Genomic DNA, 12,266 nt, shown 5'->3' on the forward strand with positions numbered 1-12,266 from the left:
CTGGACGATTTAGTTGCTGTGGGCGTATGTTTCCTTGCCTGGCAACCTATCTTTAATTCTAGTGAATCTGTGTCTACCCGACCCATGTAAAAATGGTGGTACTTGTTCACCAGTTGATAACGGTTACAGCTGTAATTGTCCTACAGGATATTTAGGAGAAAACTGTGATGGTAAGGTACTTACATTCATTATTGTCATAATAATTTAGCATGCTTTGATTAACAAGCATACAAGTTCATTTGTGGATGCTCTAGAGGCTAAAGTTAATATCCGATTGAGTATAAATTTATACACAGTGTTTGAGGTCATGAGACGAAGATTCCTATTGATTTTTAACGATTTCCGATAATTACTGCCAAAGTTATGGCCCTTGATCACTTTGCAAAAACTTGTGACGCTCTAAAGGCTAAAGTTATCATCCGATTGACTTCAGATTGATATACAGAGTTTAAGATCTTGAGACGAACAAGTATATTGATTTTCAATGAATTTTTATGACTTGAACAGTTAAATCCATGATATTAAAAGCTTTGCATACAAAACGTTAGCATGGGGCAGAACTTTATAAAAACCAAACAAATTCTAATAGTTTTCTGATAAGTACGTCGTGAATTGTTGCTCTTAATCAGATTTTAGTGTATTATAAATGTTTCATTACCGAAAAAAGTAAAATTATGCGACAACCCTTGTTGACTGCCTGGACGATTTAGTTGCTGTGGGCGTATGTTTCCTTGCCTGGCAACCTATCTTTAATTCTAGTGAATCTGTGTCTACCCGACCCATGTAAAAATGGTGGTACTTGTTCACCAGTTGATAACGGTTACAGCTGTAATTGTCCTACAGGATATTTAGGAGAAAACTGTGATGGTAAGGTACTTACATTCATTATTGTCATAATAATTTAGCATGCTTTGATTAACAAGCATACAAGTTCATTTGTGGATGCTCTAGAGGCTAAAGTTAATATCCGATTGAGTATAAATTTATACACAGTGTTTGAGGTCATGAGACGAAGATTCCTATTGATTTTTAACGATTTCCGATAATTACTGCCAAAGTTATGGCCCTTGATCACTTTGCAAAAACTTGTGACGCTCTAAAGGCTAAAGTTATCATCCGATTGACTTCAGATTGATATACAGAGTTTAAGATCTTGAGACGAACAAGTATATTGATTTTCAATGAATTTTTATGACTTGAACAGTTAAATCCATGATATTAAAAGCTTTGCATACAAAACGTTAGCATGGGGCAGAACTTTATAAAAACCAAACAAATTCTAATAGTTTTCTGATTGTACGTCGTGAATTGTTGCTCTTAATCAGATTTTAGTGTATTATAAATGTTTCATTACCGAAAAAAGTAAAAATATGCGACAACCCTTGTTGACTGCCTGGACGATTTAGTTGCTGTGGGCGTATGTTTTCTTGCCTGGCTACCTATCTTTAATTCTAGTGAATCTGTGTCTACCCGACCCATGTAAAAATGGTGGTACTTGTTCACCAGTTGATAACGGTTACAGCTGTAATTGTCCTACAGGATATTTAGGAGAAAACTGTGATGGTAAGGTACTTACATTCATTATTGTCATAATAATTTAGCATGCTTTGATTAACAAGCAGACAAGTTCATTTTAGGAAAAGAAAAGGACTCAGGGTGCAGTCTTGGTTGACACTAGATTAGATTGACATGAGAATCCACTCATTACATCTGAGTTAACTCGTTATATCTGAATAAACTCATTACATCTGAGTTAACTCATTACATCTGAGTTAACTCATTACACCTGAATTAACTAGTTACATTATAATTGTTATAATAGGTCCATGTTATCTTGCTCAAACAATGTATCACATAACTTTGTTTGATTAAGGGGGGTTGGATGGCCGAATGGTTAGCACGCGCGTGCTGTATCATACGGTCTGTCATTGAGTCAACCTTCGGGGTTCCGATTCCCCGGTGGAACGTGACAAGGAATAGAGTCGCCTGTCCTACCTCGTGGGTTTTCTCCGGGCCCTCCGGTTTCCTCCCACTGCTAAAGACCCCTACGCGCAAGCGAATGATTGAAATAAAATTAAACCATATGTTAGTCCCGAAATGACCTAGTTTGTGTCGAGTGGACGTTAAACCCCATTTCTCTCTCTCTCTCTTGTTTGTTTGATAAGTTCTGACAGAGGCGTACCTGAAATCGATAAGACCGAATATAATCAACCTGTTTTACAGTTACTAATACAAATTCATTACCACTGAATATCCTTTCCCGAACTCAGCTTGTTCCTCTGCTGCTTATCGGACCATTTCACTAACATGCTATACAGAATTGATATGAATAATTTTAAGGCATGGATCAGAATGTAGGATGTCACTATACTTACTTGGTAATGTCATATCCTCACCAGTAGCCTACTTTTTACAGTCACCACTGATAATTTCTAGGTCACGAAGAAATATGGGTCATTCCATTTCACCTGGACATGTGCTTGTAAGTGACCCCCTCAGAAAATTATGAAAACAAATATGTTATAGTACATAGAGTCTTATGTAAAACTGTAAAGTTATATGACTCTAGTATTAATATGACCATTTCACCCGGACCAGTGCTTGTAAGTGACCCCCTCAGAAAATTATGAAAACAAATATGTTATAGTACATAGAGTCTTATGTAAAACTGTAAAGTTATATGACTCTAGTATTAATATTGATATGATTCGATTTTTGTGATCTGATTTTATTCCTTCTAGCCAGTTTATGTTCTTGAAATTTGGGGTTTGTAAGAAAATGTTATGTAGATTAAGAATTTACAATCACAGTTTACAGGAAAAGTACCATCAACTGCGTATGGAGTACCTTAAGTGCCAAAATGTGATACTTGTGCAAAAAACAATCGATATAACATTCTCTTACAAACCCCTTAATTTCAAGAATATTGTCTATCTAGGGTATATAAAATCAGAACACTAAAATCGAGCCATATACCAGTCGTTTCAAAACTTGCGAAAGGGTATCCCATTCAAATGGCCATATTAATACTAGAGTCATATAGTTTTACATAAGACTGTGTGTACTATAACATATATGGTTTTTTTTATAAATTTTCAGAGGAGGTCACTTTACAGCTTTCTCAGAATTTGGTCCCCATGACATGGAATGACCCATATCCATATTACATTATGCTATAATTAACAATTGGAATTAGGTCACTCAGTATCTAATATACATTATTACTAATATATGAGGTCTACATTTTTTTAATTTAATTTTAGTTAACCTATGTGATTTCAACAACCCCTGTTTAAATGATGGTACGTGTTATCCATCAGAAGGTGGCGTGAGTTGCAGCTGTCCTCCTGGATTTGAAGGGTCCTTTTGTCAAGGTAAGCTGGTACTATGTCTGTACACTATATAATCTTCTTCGGTATAAAAACCTATATATAAATATTTGCATAATATAATAACTAAAGGTTAAAATGCCTAAAGAAATTACTATTATTTAATTGTCTACATGTTTCGCCTGATTTCGGTAGCCATAATTACAGAAATAACGTGAAGTCCAAGACTACTGAGTCCCAACAGACAGTATCCACGCCAGCTATTCCTAGACGATCAAGGTTGTCACAAATCGGATAGATGAGTTATGCGCCCTTGGGTATGAAGGCTTGATAAATCTGGCTCGTGCAAATGTTGAGGAAAATGAGTTTTAGACATAAATAACAGTGTCAATTTATACCAGTTGTAAATAGATTCTGTATAGGTAATTGGGTGGTTATCTGTTTGATGTTAACAAATTGAAGAACACCAAGGAAAATAGTTATCCAACTTATTCTATCGAATTTGAACAAAGGCTCTAATGAACCAAGATGGCGGACCAGGTAAACAAAGATAAACAAAACAAATTAGACAAGTTTTTAACTGAAACCCCAAGGCCTAAAAAGATATTGTTATAAACTTGCCCAGTCTCCCTTAAGCTAAGAATGGACTGGTCTGTATTGATGACCCCAGAGTGCACATGCGTGTGTTGTTATAGGGTATGAAAAGCTCACATGTTAGAGTGGCCCACAGACTCATTTATCTGTACTATATAAACTGACCTGTTTTAACAGCATGTTGTCACGCGGATCAAAACTTCGTTTATGAGAAAAGTGCTCTCACGGGCTCGCTCGTGCACTGTAAGCAGCAAACAGTCGCCCAAAATAGACATTCACGTGACAATATTCGTTCACTTATTTATCAATGAAGCCATGTAAAAAAATTATTCTTTACTCGTTGGACTTTTAAAAATAAGTAGTTACGAACTAGATTAAAATTTTGGCTAAAACTCGGCGATTTAATTTCTAAGTTAGTTGATTGTAACCAATGACGTATATATTGTAACGGTTCTCGGTTCAGAGTCAACTCGTGTAGTTTCGCCCTTTTTCTATCTTTTAAATCCACTCTCGTGGCAACATACCGACACTGCAAGACTGTGAAAGTTACTTTTATTTAACCGTAAAACTCTGTTGTTAGTGGGCGCTTTAGTTACTTTAGAAGTTACATTGTTGCTAGCTCTAAATACGCAGAACAAATTTGAGACTGGAAATTAATTGAACGAAATTATTTTCTCTAGTTTCGATTAACCAGACGTGCATGATTAAAATAAAATTACGGTACTGGTCACAAGACTCGGATTCTAATCATTTTAGGGCACTGCAAATTGGCCTCCGGTTTTGTGTCAAATTTAATAGGAGGATGTGCCATTATGGCTATGCCATTCATGTATATTATCCTTATGCATTTGCCATTTCTAACATGGTGATTACAAAACGTTCCAGTTATTATAAATCTAGCAACAACTCATTTTTCTAGAACTGAAATATAACCAAAAAGACGCGCATTGACTGCTTCATAATTATTAAAAATATGAAAACGCGACACGATGCGTAAATTGTGCGTCTTACTTTCGAGAACAATAGCTATAAAACAGAAATTTCCAGATTGATATATAAAATGACACAACCAACCATAAGTGGTAATTTAAACACAAAGGATATATTTAAACTCAAATTTCTCTAACATTTCACTAAAAGATCCCTATTGTAGAACTCCCAACTTATTATATAGTCATTGTCATGCCGGTTGTTTTTAATAACAGAATTTTCCAGTCATATAACAGATCAAGGAATTTTTCGAGACGCATTGTCACGTATCGACTTCTATTTTTGGATTATCTGGCGCCACAAATAGCCCAATCATATCAAAAAGCATGCAGTTCCACCTTGAAATGGGTTCAATTGATTTACGGTTTATTCTTTAATTTATAACACATAGAGCACAATGTGTAGGAGTCGCGTTTTTGACTTTTAAGTAGATTCTTATACGGAATTCCGGATGCAATGCTAGACATTTGGAACACTGCTGCCGAACCGATTTGAAAATGCTTAAGGTTTTTTTTCTTTGCGCATGTCGTGTGCTCCTCTGTTTTTGATGTGGATGTTTTTATATTTGTGATAATTATTTGAAACAAAATAGGATTATCATAAAGAATATTTAACATCTACAATATGAGTACGGTAAGCACTCTCTACATACTGCGTTTGTAAACCACGAAATTCACCCCTTATTAGAAAGTTTTAACTATAGTCTAGTGCATGTAAACGTTAAAAAAATCAACTCAAAATACAGACATCTCTCTCTCTCTCTAACTAAGGGCTGCGCACGCGTACAAATGTTAAATTCAATCGTTAATTGTACGTACGAAAAAAAACGAAGAAAGCCGACTGCGGAAATTAAGAATTCGTTTTCCAGAGCAAAATTTGAAACTTTGATGTGACCAAGAAACATAACTCTTTTTAATGAAAAAATCTACCGCTGTAACGCTACTTGGGCGATCAACTTTTCCATATAATTAGAAAGTCCCATTCAAATGGCCAAATCATACAAATATCCAACTTAGCAATAGTTTAATTGTTAATGAATGATGATTTTAATGGTAAGTCTTATCATATTTGTTAAAATAAGCCCCAAATATAGCTCGATTATTGGATTTTTGTTATTTGCACGAACCACTCTACACATGTATGTGCATTCACCTCTCTGATCTTTGACTCCTGATGTCTGGAGTTTATTTAACTGGTGAAGTTGTGTAGCTTACTGCTTACCTGAAGTGAATGGTTGCTGTGTAAAGGAAGAAGTGTTGATTGATGGGGAGTTTTTTTTATCCTGTAGTGTTGAGTTAGATAGCCTATGTAATTAGCTTTGCAAGATTGCAGGAGACACCCCATAACCCATTATTGGCCTTCTTCGGCCATCACAGGTCAATACTGGGTATCCGAAAGTAGGTGTTGGTATTTTTATATTAGATAAAGTCTAATTTTACAATAAATGGCGCTGCTGCTTTTGAACTTTTGTGGGTAGGGTGTTAGTGGGAGTTAGTTTAAAAGTCCCGTTTCCCCTTTAGTGAGTGGATAAAATTCACCTAACTGCCTATTGTAAATTATAAAAAAGTAGTAGTGATTGAAATTTCGTATCTGATATATTTATTAGGGTAATTGTAGTTCATATTGCAATGGGGCAAACTCACATATATATTATTTAAATTGTTGACGATGCTTGATGAATGCAATCGTATAAGATCTGAGGCAGACTCGAGAATCCTTAGTCCCCTAATTTCTATTGGAATCGGCTACCTCAAAAATGTATATTTCGACACCAAAATATGATCATTTTGCAAAATTCGAATTTCCCGCCAACTGGAATCATTCCCCAATATTAACTCCGCTGTATAACTAATCACCAAACTGTGTATGGAAATGGATTCAACTACCCCGGCAAAAACTGGCGGCGATTTTGGATATTGGCCAATTCGACCCATTTAGACACAGATTTCAGAATGCGCTCTTTTGGGGGGGGGGGGTTTACATACGCATAAACCTTGGTCGGTATTTCTATTGTAACGACTGCCCGGGATGATGCGGAATTGAGTTGAAATGAAATTGGGGTTACTGGTGCACTGTTGTAATTAAGGCAAATATTGTAATTTTAATTAATACACTATTATGATTAATGTCCATATTGTAATTCTATTCCATACATTATTAGGTTTACGCTGTTGTAATTAATAGAAATATTGTAATTGTAAGCCATACGCTGTTGTAATTAATAGACATATTATAACTGTAAGCCATATGCTGTTGTAATTAATAGAAATATTGTAATTGTAAGCAATATGATGGTGTAATTAATTGTAAGAATTGTAAGACATATGTTGTTGTAATTAATTGTATTTGTAAGAAAAACATTATATGATTTTTCATAGACTGTTGTGATTAATGGACAGATTGAAATTGCAACCCATACACTGTTGTGATTAAGGGGAATATTGTAATACGTCCACTATTTGGATTAAAGATGCATTTTGGGATATTAGATAAAGAGCTGACAGTTCTTACTACAATAGTTTAAAACTAAATAATGTAAAAGGAAATTACTGAAAATTTCAGTGAAATTGATCCACTCTGAACCGAAATTTTAGCTATTGAATTTTCGGCCTAGCCTCGATCATCATTACTAATTTCGGTACGATAAAAAAAAGCATAGTCTCGATTATCCACTTCATGATGAAATTATGGATGGAAGTCGAACAGAAAATCGGAACCTAACCCAATCAACACTGCAGGTAAACGGGAATAGATTGTGAACTGCGCATGTTATCTAAATCCAATTATTAAGACCATCTGCCGATTTGACCAAGGCCGCCGAAAGTTAAATAGGATCAGGGAATGGGCTTGTTGACGATCAGGGCACGTGCTTGTTGATGATCAGGTTTTAGAATTTTGGGGAAAGGTATTGATAAGCAATAATAACAATATTAAATTGAGAGAATTAATCCTTATAGAGAAACCAACCAACATGTTTATATTATTTGTGCCTTTTTAATTCTAGTGAACCTGTGTCTACCCAACCCATGTCAAAATGGCGGTATATGTTTACCAGTTGATAACGGTTACAGCTGTAATTGTACTACAGGATTTTTAGGAGAAAACTGTGATAGTAAGTTACTTAAATTCCTTATTGTCATAATAATTTAGCATGCTTTGATTAACAAGCTCATTTTAGGAAAAGAAAAGGACTCAGGATACATTCTTGGTTGACACTAGATTAGATTGACACAAGAATCCACCAATTACATCTGAGTTAACTCGTTATATCTGAATAAACTCACTACATCTAAATTAACTCATTACACCTGAATTAACTAGTTACATTATAATTTATAACATTGTTACCATAGGTCCATGTAATCTTGCTCAAACAATGTATAACATAACTTTGTTTGATTAATTCGGACAAGGCGTACCTGAAATCGATAAGACCGAATATAATCAACCTGTTTTACAGTTAGTAATACAAATTTATTACCACTGAATATCCTTTCCCGAACTCAGCTTGTTCCTCTGCTGCTTATCGGACCATTTCACTAACATGCTATACAGAATTGATATGAATAATTTTATGGCATCGATCAGAATGTAGGATGTCACTATACTTACTTGGTAATGTCATATCCTCACCAGTAGCCTACTTTTTACAGTCATCACTGATAATTTCTAGGTCATTCCATTTCACCCGGACCAGTGCTTGTAAGTGACGCCCTCAGAAAATTATGAAAACAAAATATGTTATAGTACATAGAGTCTTATGTAAAACTGTAAAGTTATATGACTCTAGTATAAATATTGACTGAGATATGACCATTTAAATCGGAGTACCCTTTCGTAAGTTTTGAAACTACTGTTATATGACTCGATTTTTGTGATCTGATTTTATTCCTTCTAGCCAGTTTATGTTCTTGAAATTATGGGGTGTGTAAAAAAATGTTATATAGATTAAGAATTTACAATCACAGATTACAGGAAAAGTACCATCAACTGCGTATGGAGTACCTTAAGTGCCAAAATGTGATACTTGTACAAAAAACAATCAATATAACATTCTCTTACAAACCCCTTAATTTCAAGAATATTGTCTATCTAGGGGATATAAAATCAGAACACTAAAATCGGGCCATATAACAGTAGTTTCAAAACTTGCGAACGGGTATCCGATTCAGATGGTCATATTAATACTAGAGTCCTATAACTTTACAGTTTTACATAAGACTGTATGTACTATAACATATATGTTTTTTTTTATAAATTTTCAGAGGAGGTCACTTTACAGCTTTCTCAGAATTTGGTCCCCTTGACATGGAATGACCCATATCCATATTACATTATGCTATAATTAACAATTGGAATTAGGTCACTCAGTATCTAATATACATTATTACTAATGTATGTGAGGTCTGCATTTCTTTAATTTAATTTTAGTTAACCCCTGTGATATGAACAACCCCTGTTTAAATGATGGTACGTGTTATCCATCAGAAGGTAACGTGAGTTGCAGCTGTCCTCCTGGATTTGAAGGGTCCTTTTGTCAAGGTAAGCTGGTACTATGTCTGTACACTATATAATCTTCTTCGGTATAAAAACCTATATATAAATATTTGCATAATATAATAAATAAAGGTTAAAATGCCTAAAGAAATTACTATTATTTAATTGTCTACATGTTTCGCCTGATTTCGGTAGCCATAATTACAGAAATAACGTGAAGTCCAAGACTACTGAGTCCCAACAGACAGTATCCACGCCAGCTATTCCTAGACGATCAAGGTTGTCACAAATCGGATAGATGAGTTATGCGCCCTTGGGTATGAAGGCTTGATAAATCTGGCTCGTGCAAATGTTGAGGAAAATGAGTTTTAGACATAAATAACAGTGTCAATTTATACCAGTTGTAAATAGATTCTGTATAGGTAATTGGGTGGTTATCTGTTTGATGTAAACAAATTGAAGAACACCAAGGAAAATAGTTATCCAACTTATTCTATCGAATTTGAACAAAGGCTCTAATGAACCAAGATGGCGGACCAGGTAAACAAAGATAAACAAAACAAATTAGACAAGTTTTTAACTCAAACCCCAAGGCCTAAAAAGATATTGTTATAAACTTGCCCAGTCTCCCTTAAGCTAAGAATGGACTGGTCTGTATTGATGACCCCAGAGTGCACATGCGTGTGTTGTTATAGGGTATGAAAAGCTCACATGTTAGAGTGGCCCACAGACTCATTTATCTGTACTATATAAACTGACCTGTTTTAACAGCATGTTGTCACGCGGATCAAAACTTCGTTTATGAGAAAAGTGCTCTCACGGGCTCGCTCGTGCACTGTAAGCAGCAAACAGTCGCCCAAAATAGACATTCACGTGACAATATTCGTTCACTTATTTATCAATGAAGCCATGTAAAAAAATTATTCTTTACTCGTTGGACTTTGAAAATAAGTAGTTACGAACTAGATTAAAATTTTGGCTAAAACTCGGCGATTTAATTTCTAAGTTAGTTGATTGTAACCAATGACGTATATATTGTAACGGTTCTCGGTTCAGAGTCAACTCGTGTAGTTTCGCCCTTTTTCTATCTTTTAAATCCACTCTCGTGGCAACATACCGACACTGCAAGACTGTGAAAGTTACTTTTATTTAACCGTAAAACTCTGTTGTTAGTGGGCGCTTTAGTTACTTTAGAAGTTACATTGTTGCTAGCTCTAAATACGCAGAACAAATTTGAGACTGGAAATTAATTGAACGAAATTATTTTCTCTAGTTTCGATTAACCAGACGTGCATGATTAAAATAAAATTACGGTACTGGTCACAAGACTCGGATTCTAATCATTTTAGGGCACTGCAAATTGGCCTCCGATTTTGTGTCAAATTTAATAGGAGGATGTGCCATTATGGCTATGCCATTCATGTATATTATCCTTATGCATTTGCCATTTCTAACATGGTGATTACAAAACGTTCCAGTTATTATAAATCTAGCAACAACTCATTTTTCTAGAACTGAAATATAACCAAAAAGACGCGCATTGACTGCTTCATAATTATTAAAAATATGAAAACGCGACACGATGCGTAAATTGTGCGTCTTACTTTCGAGAACAATAGCTATAAAACAGAAATTTCCAGATTGATACATAAAATGACACAACTAACCATAAGTGGTAATTTAAACACAAAGGATATATTTAAACTCAAATTTCTCTAACATTTCACTAAAAGATCCCTATTGTAGAACTCCCAACTTATTATATAGTCATTGTCATGCCGGTTGTTTTTAATAACAGAATTTTCCAGTCATATAACAGATCAAAGAATTTTTCGAGACGCATTGTCACGTATCGACTTCTATTTTTGGATTATCTGGCGCCACAAATAGCCCAATCATATCAAAAAGCATGCAGTTCCACCTTGAAATGGGTTCAATTGATTTACGGTTTATTCTTTAATTTATAACACATAGAGCACAATGTGTAGGAGTCGCGTTTTTGACTTTTAAGTAGATTCTTATACGGAATTCCGAATGCAATGCTAGACATTTGGAACACTGTTTTTGATGTGGATGTTTTTATATTTGTGATAATTATTTGAAACAAAATAGGATTATCATAAAGAATATTTAACATCTACAATATGAGTACGGTAAGCACTCTCTACATACTGCGTTTGTAAACCACGAAATTCACCCCTTATTAGAAAGTTTTAACTATAGTCTATTGCATGTAAACGTTAAAAAAATCAACTCAAAATACAGACATCTCTCTCTCTAACTAAGGGCTGCGCACGCGTACAAATGTTAAATTCAATCGTTAATTGTACGTACGAAAAAAAACGAAGAAAGCCGACTGCGGAAATTAAGAATTCGTTTTCCAGAGCAAAATTTGAAACTTTGATGTGACCAAGAAACATAACTCTTTTTAATGAAAAAATCTACCGCTGTAACGCTACTTGGGCGATCAACTTTTCCATATAATTAGAAAGTCCCATTCAAATGGCCAAATCATACAAATATCCAACTTAGCAATAGTTTAATTGTTAATGAATGATGATTTTAATGGTAAGTCTTATCATATTTGTTAAAATAAGCCCCAAATATAGCTCGATTATTGGATTTTTGTTATTTGCACGAACCACTCTACACATGTATGTGCATTCACCTCTCTGATCTTTGACTCTTGATGTCTGGAGTTTATTTAACTGGTGAAGTTGTGTAGCTTACTGCTTACCTGAAGTGAATGGTTGTTGATGGGGAGTTTTTTTATCCTGTAGTGTTGAGTTAGATAGCCTATGTAATTAGCTTTGCAAGATTGCAGAAGGAGACACCCCATAACCCATTATTGGCCTT

At 34.8% G+C, this 12,266-nt stretch overlaps 1 protein-coding gene across 1 annotated transcript in view; it reads left to right on the top strand.

Moving 5' to 3' along the window:
- LOC126829404 (notch homolog 2 N-terminal-like protein A) overlaps positions 1-12,266 on the top strand; it is a 188,025-nt gene that overhangs the window by 79,025 nt on the left and 96,734 nt on the right. The window contains exons 4-5 of the mRNA XM_056102802.1: positions 7,918-8,025; positions 9,345-9,455. Coding sequence (XP_055958777.1) covers positions 7,918-8,025; positions 9,345-9,455 — 219 coding nt within the window. The remainder of the gene's footprint in view (positions 1-7,917; positions 8,026-9,344; positions 9,456-12,266) is intronic.

The sequence above is a fragment of the Patella vulgata genome, chromosome 8 (assembly GCF_932274485.2).
Source record: "Patella vulgata chromosome 8, xgPatVulg1.2, whole genome shotgun sequence".
Lineage (NCBI taxonomy): Eukaryota > Metazoa > Mollusca > Gastropoda > Patellidae > Patella > Patella vulgata.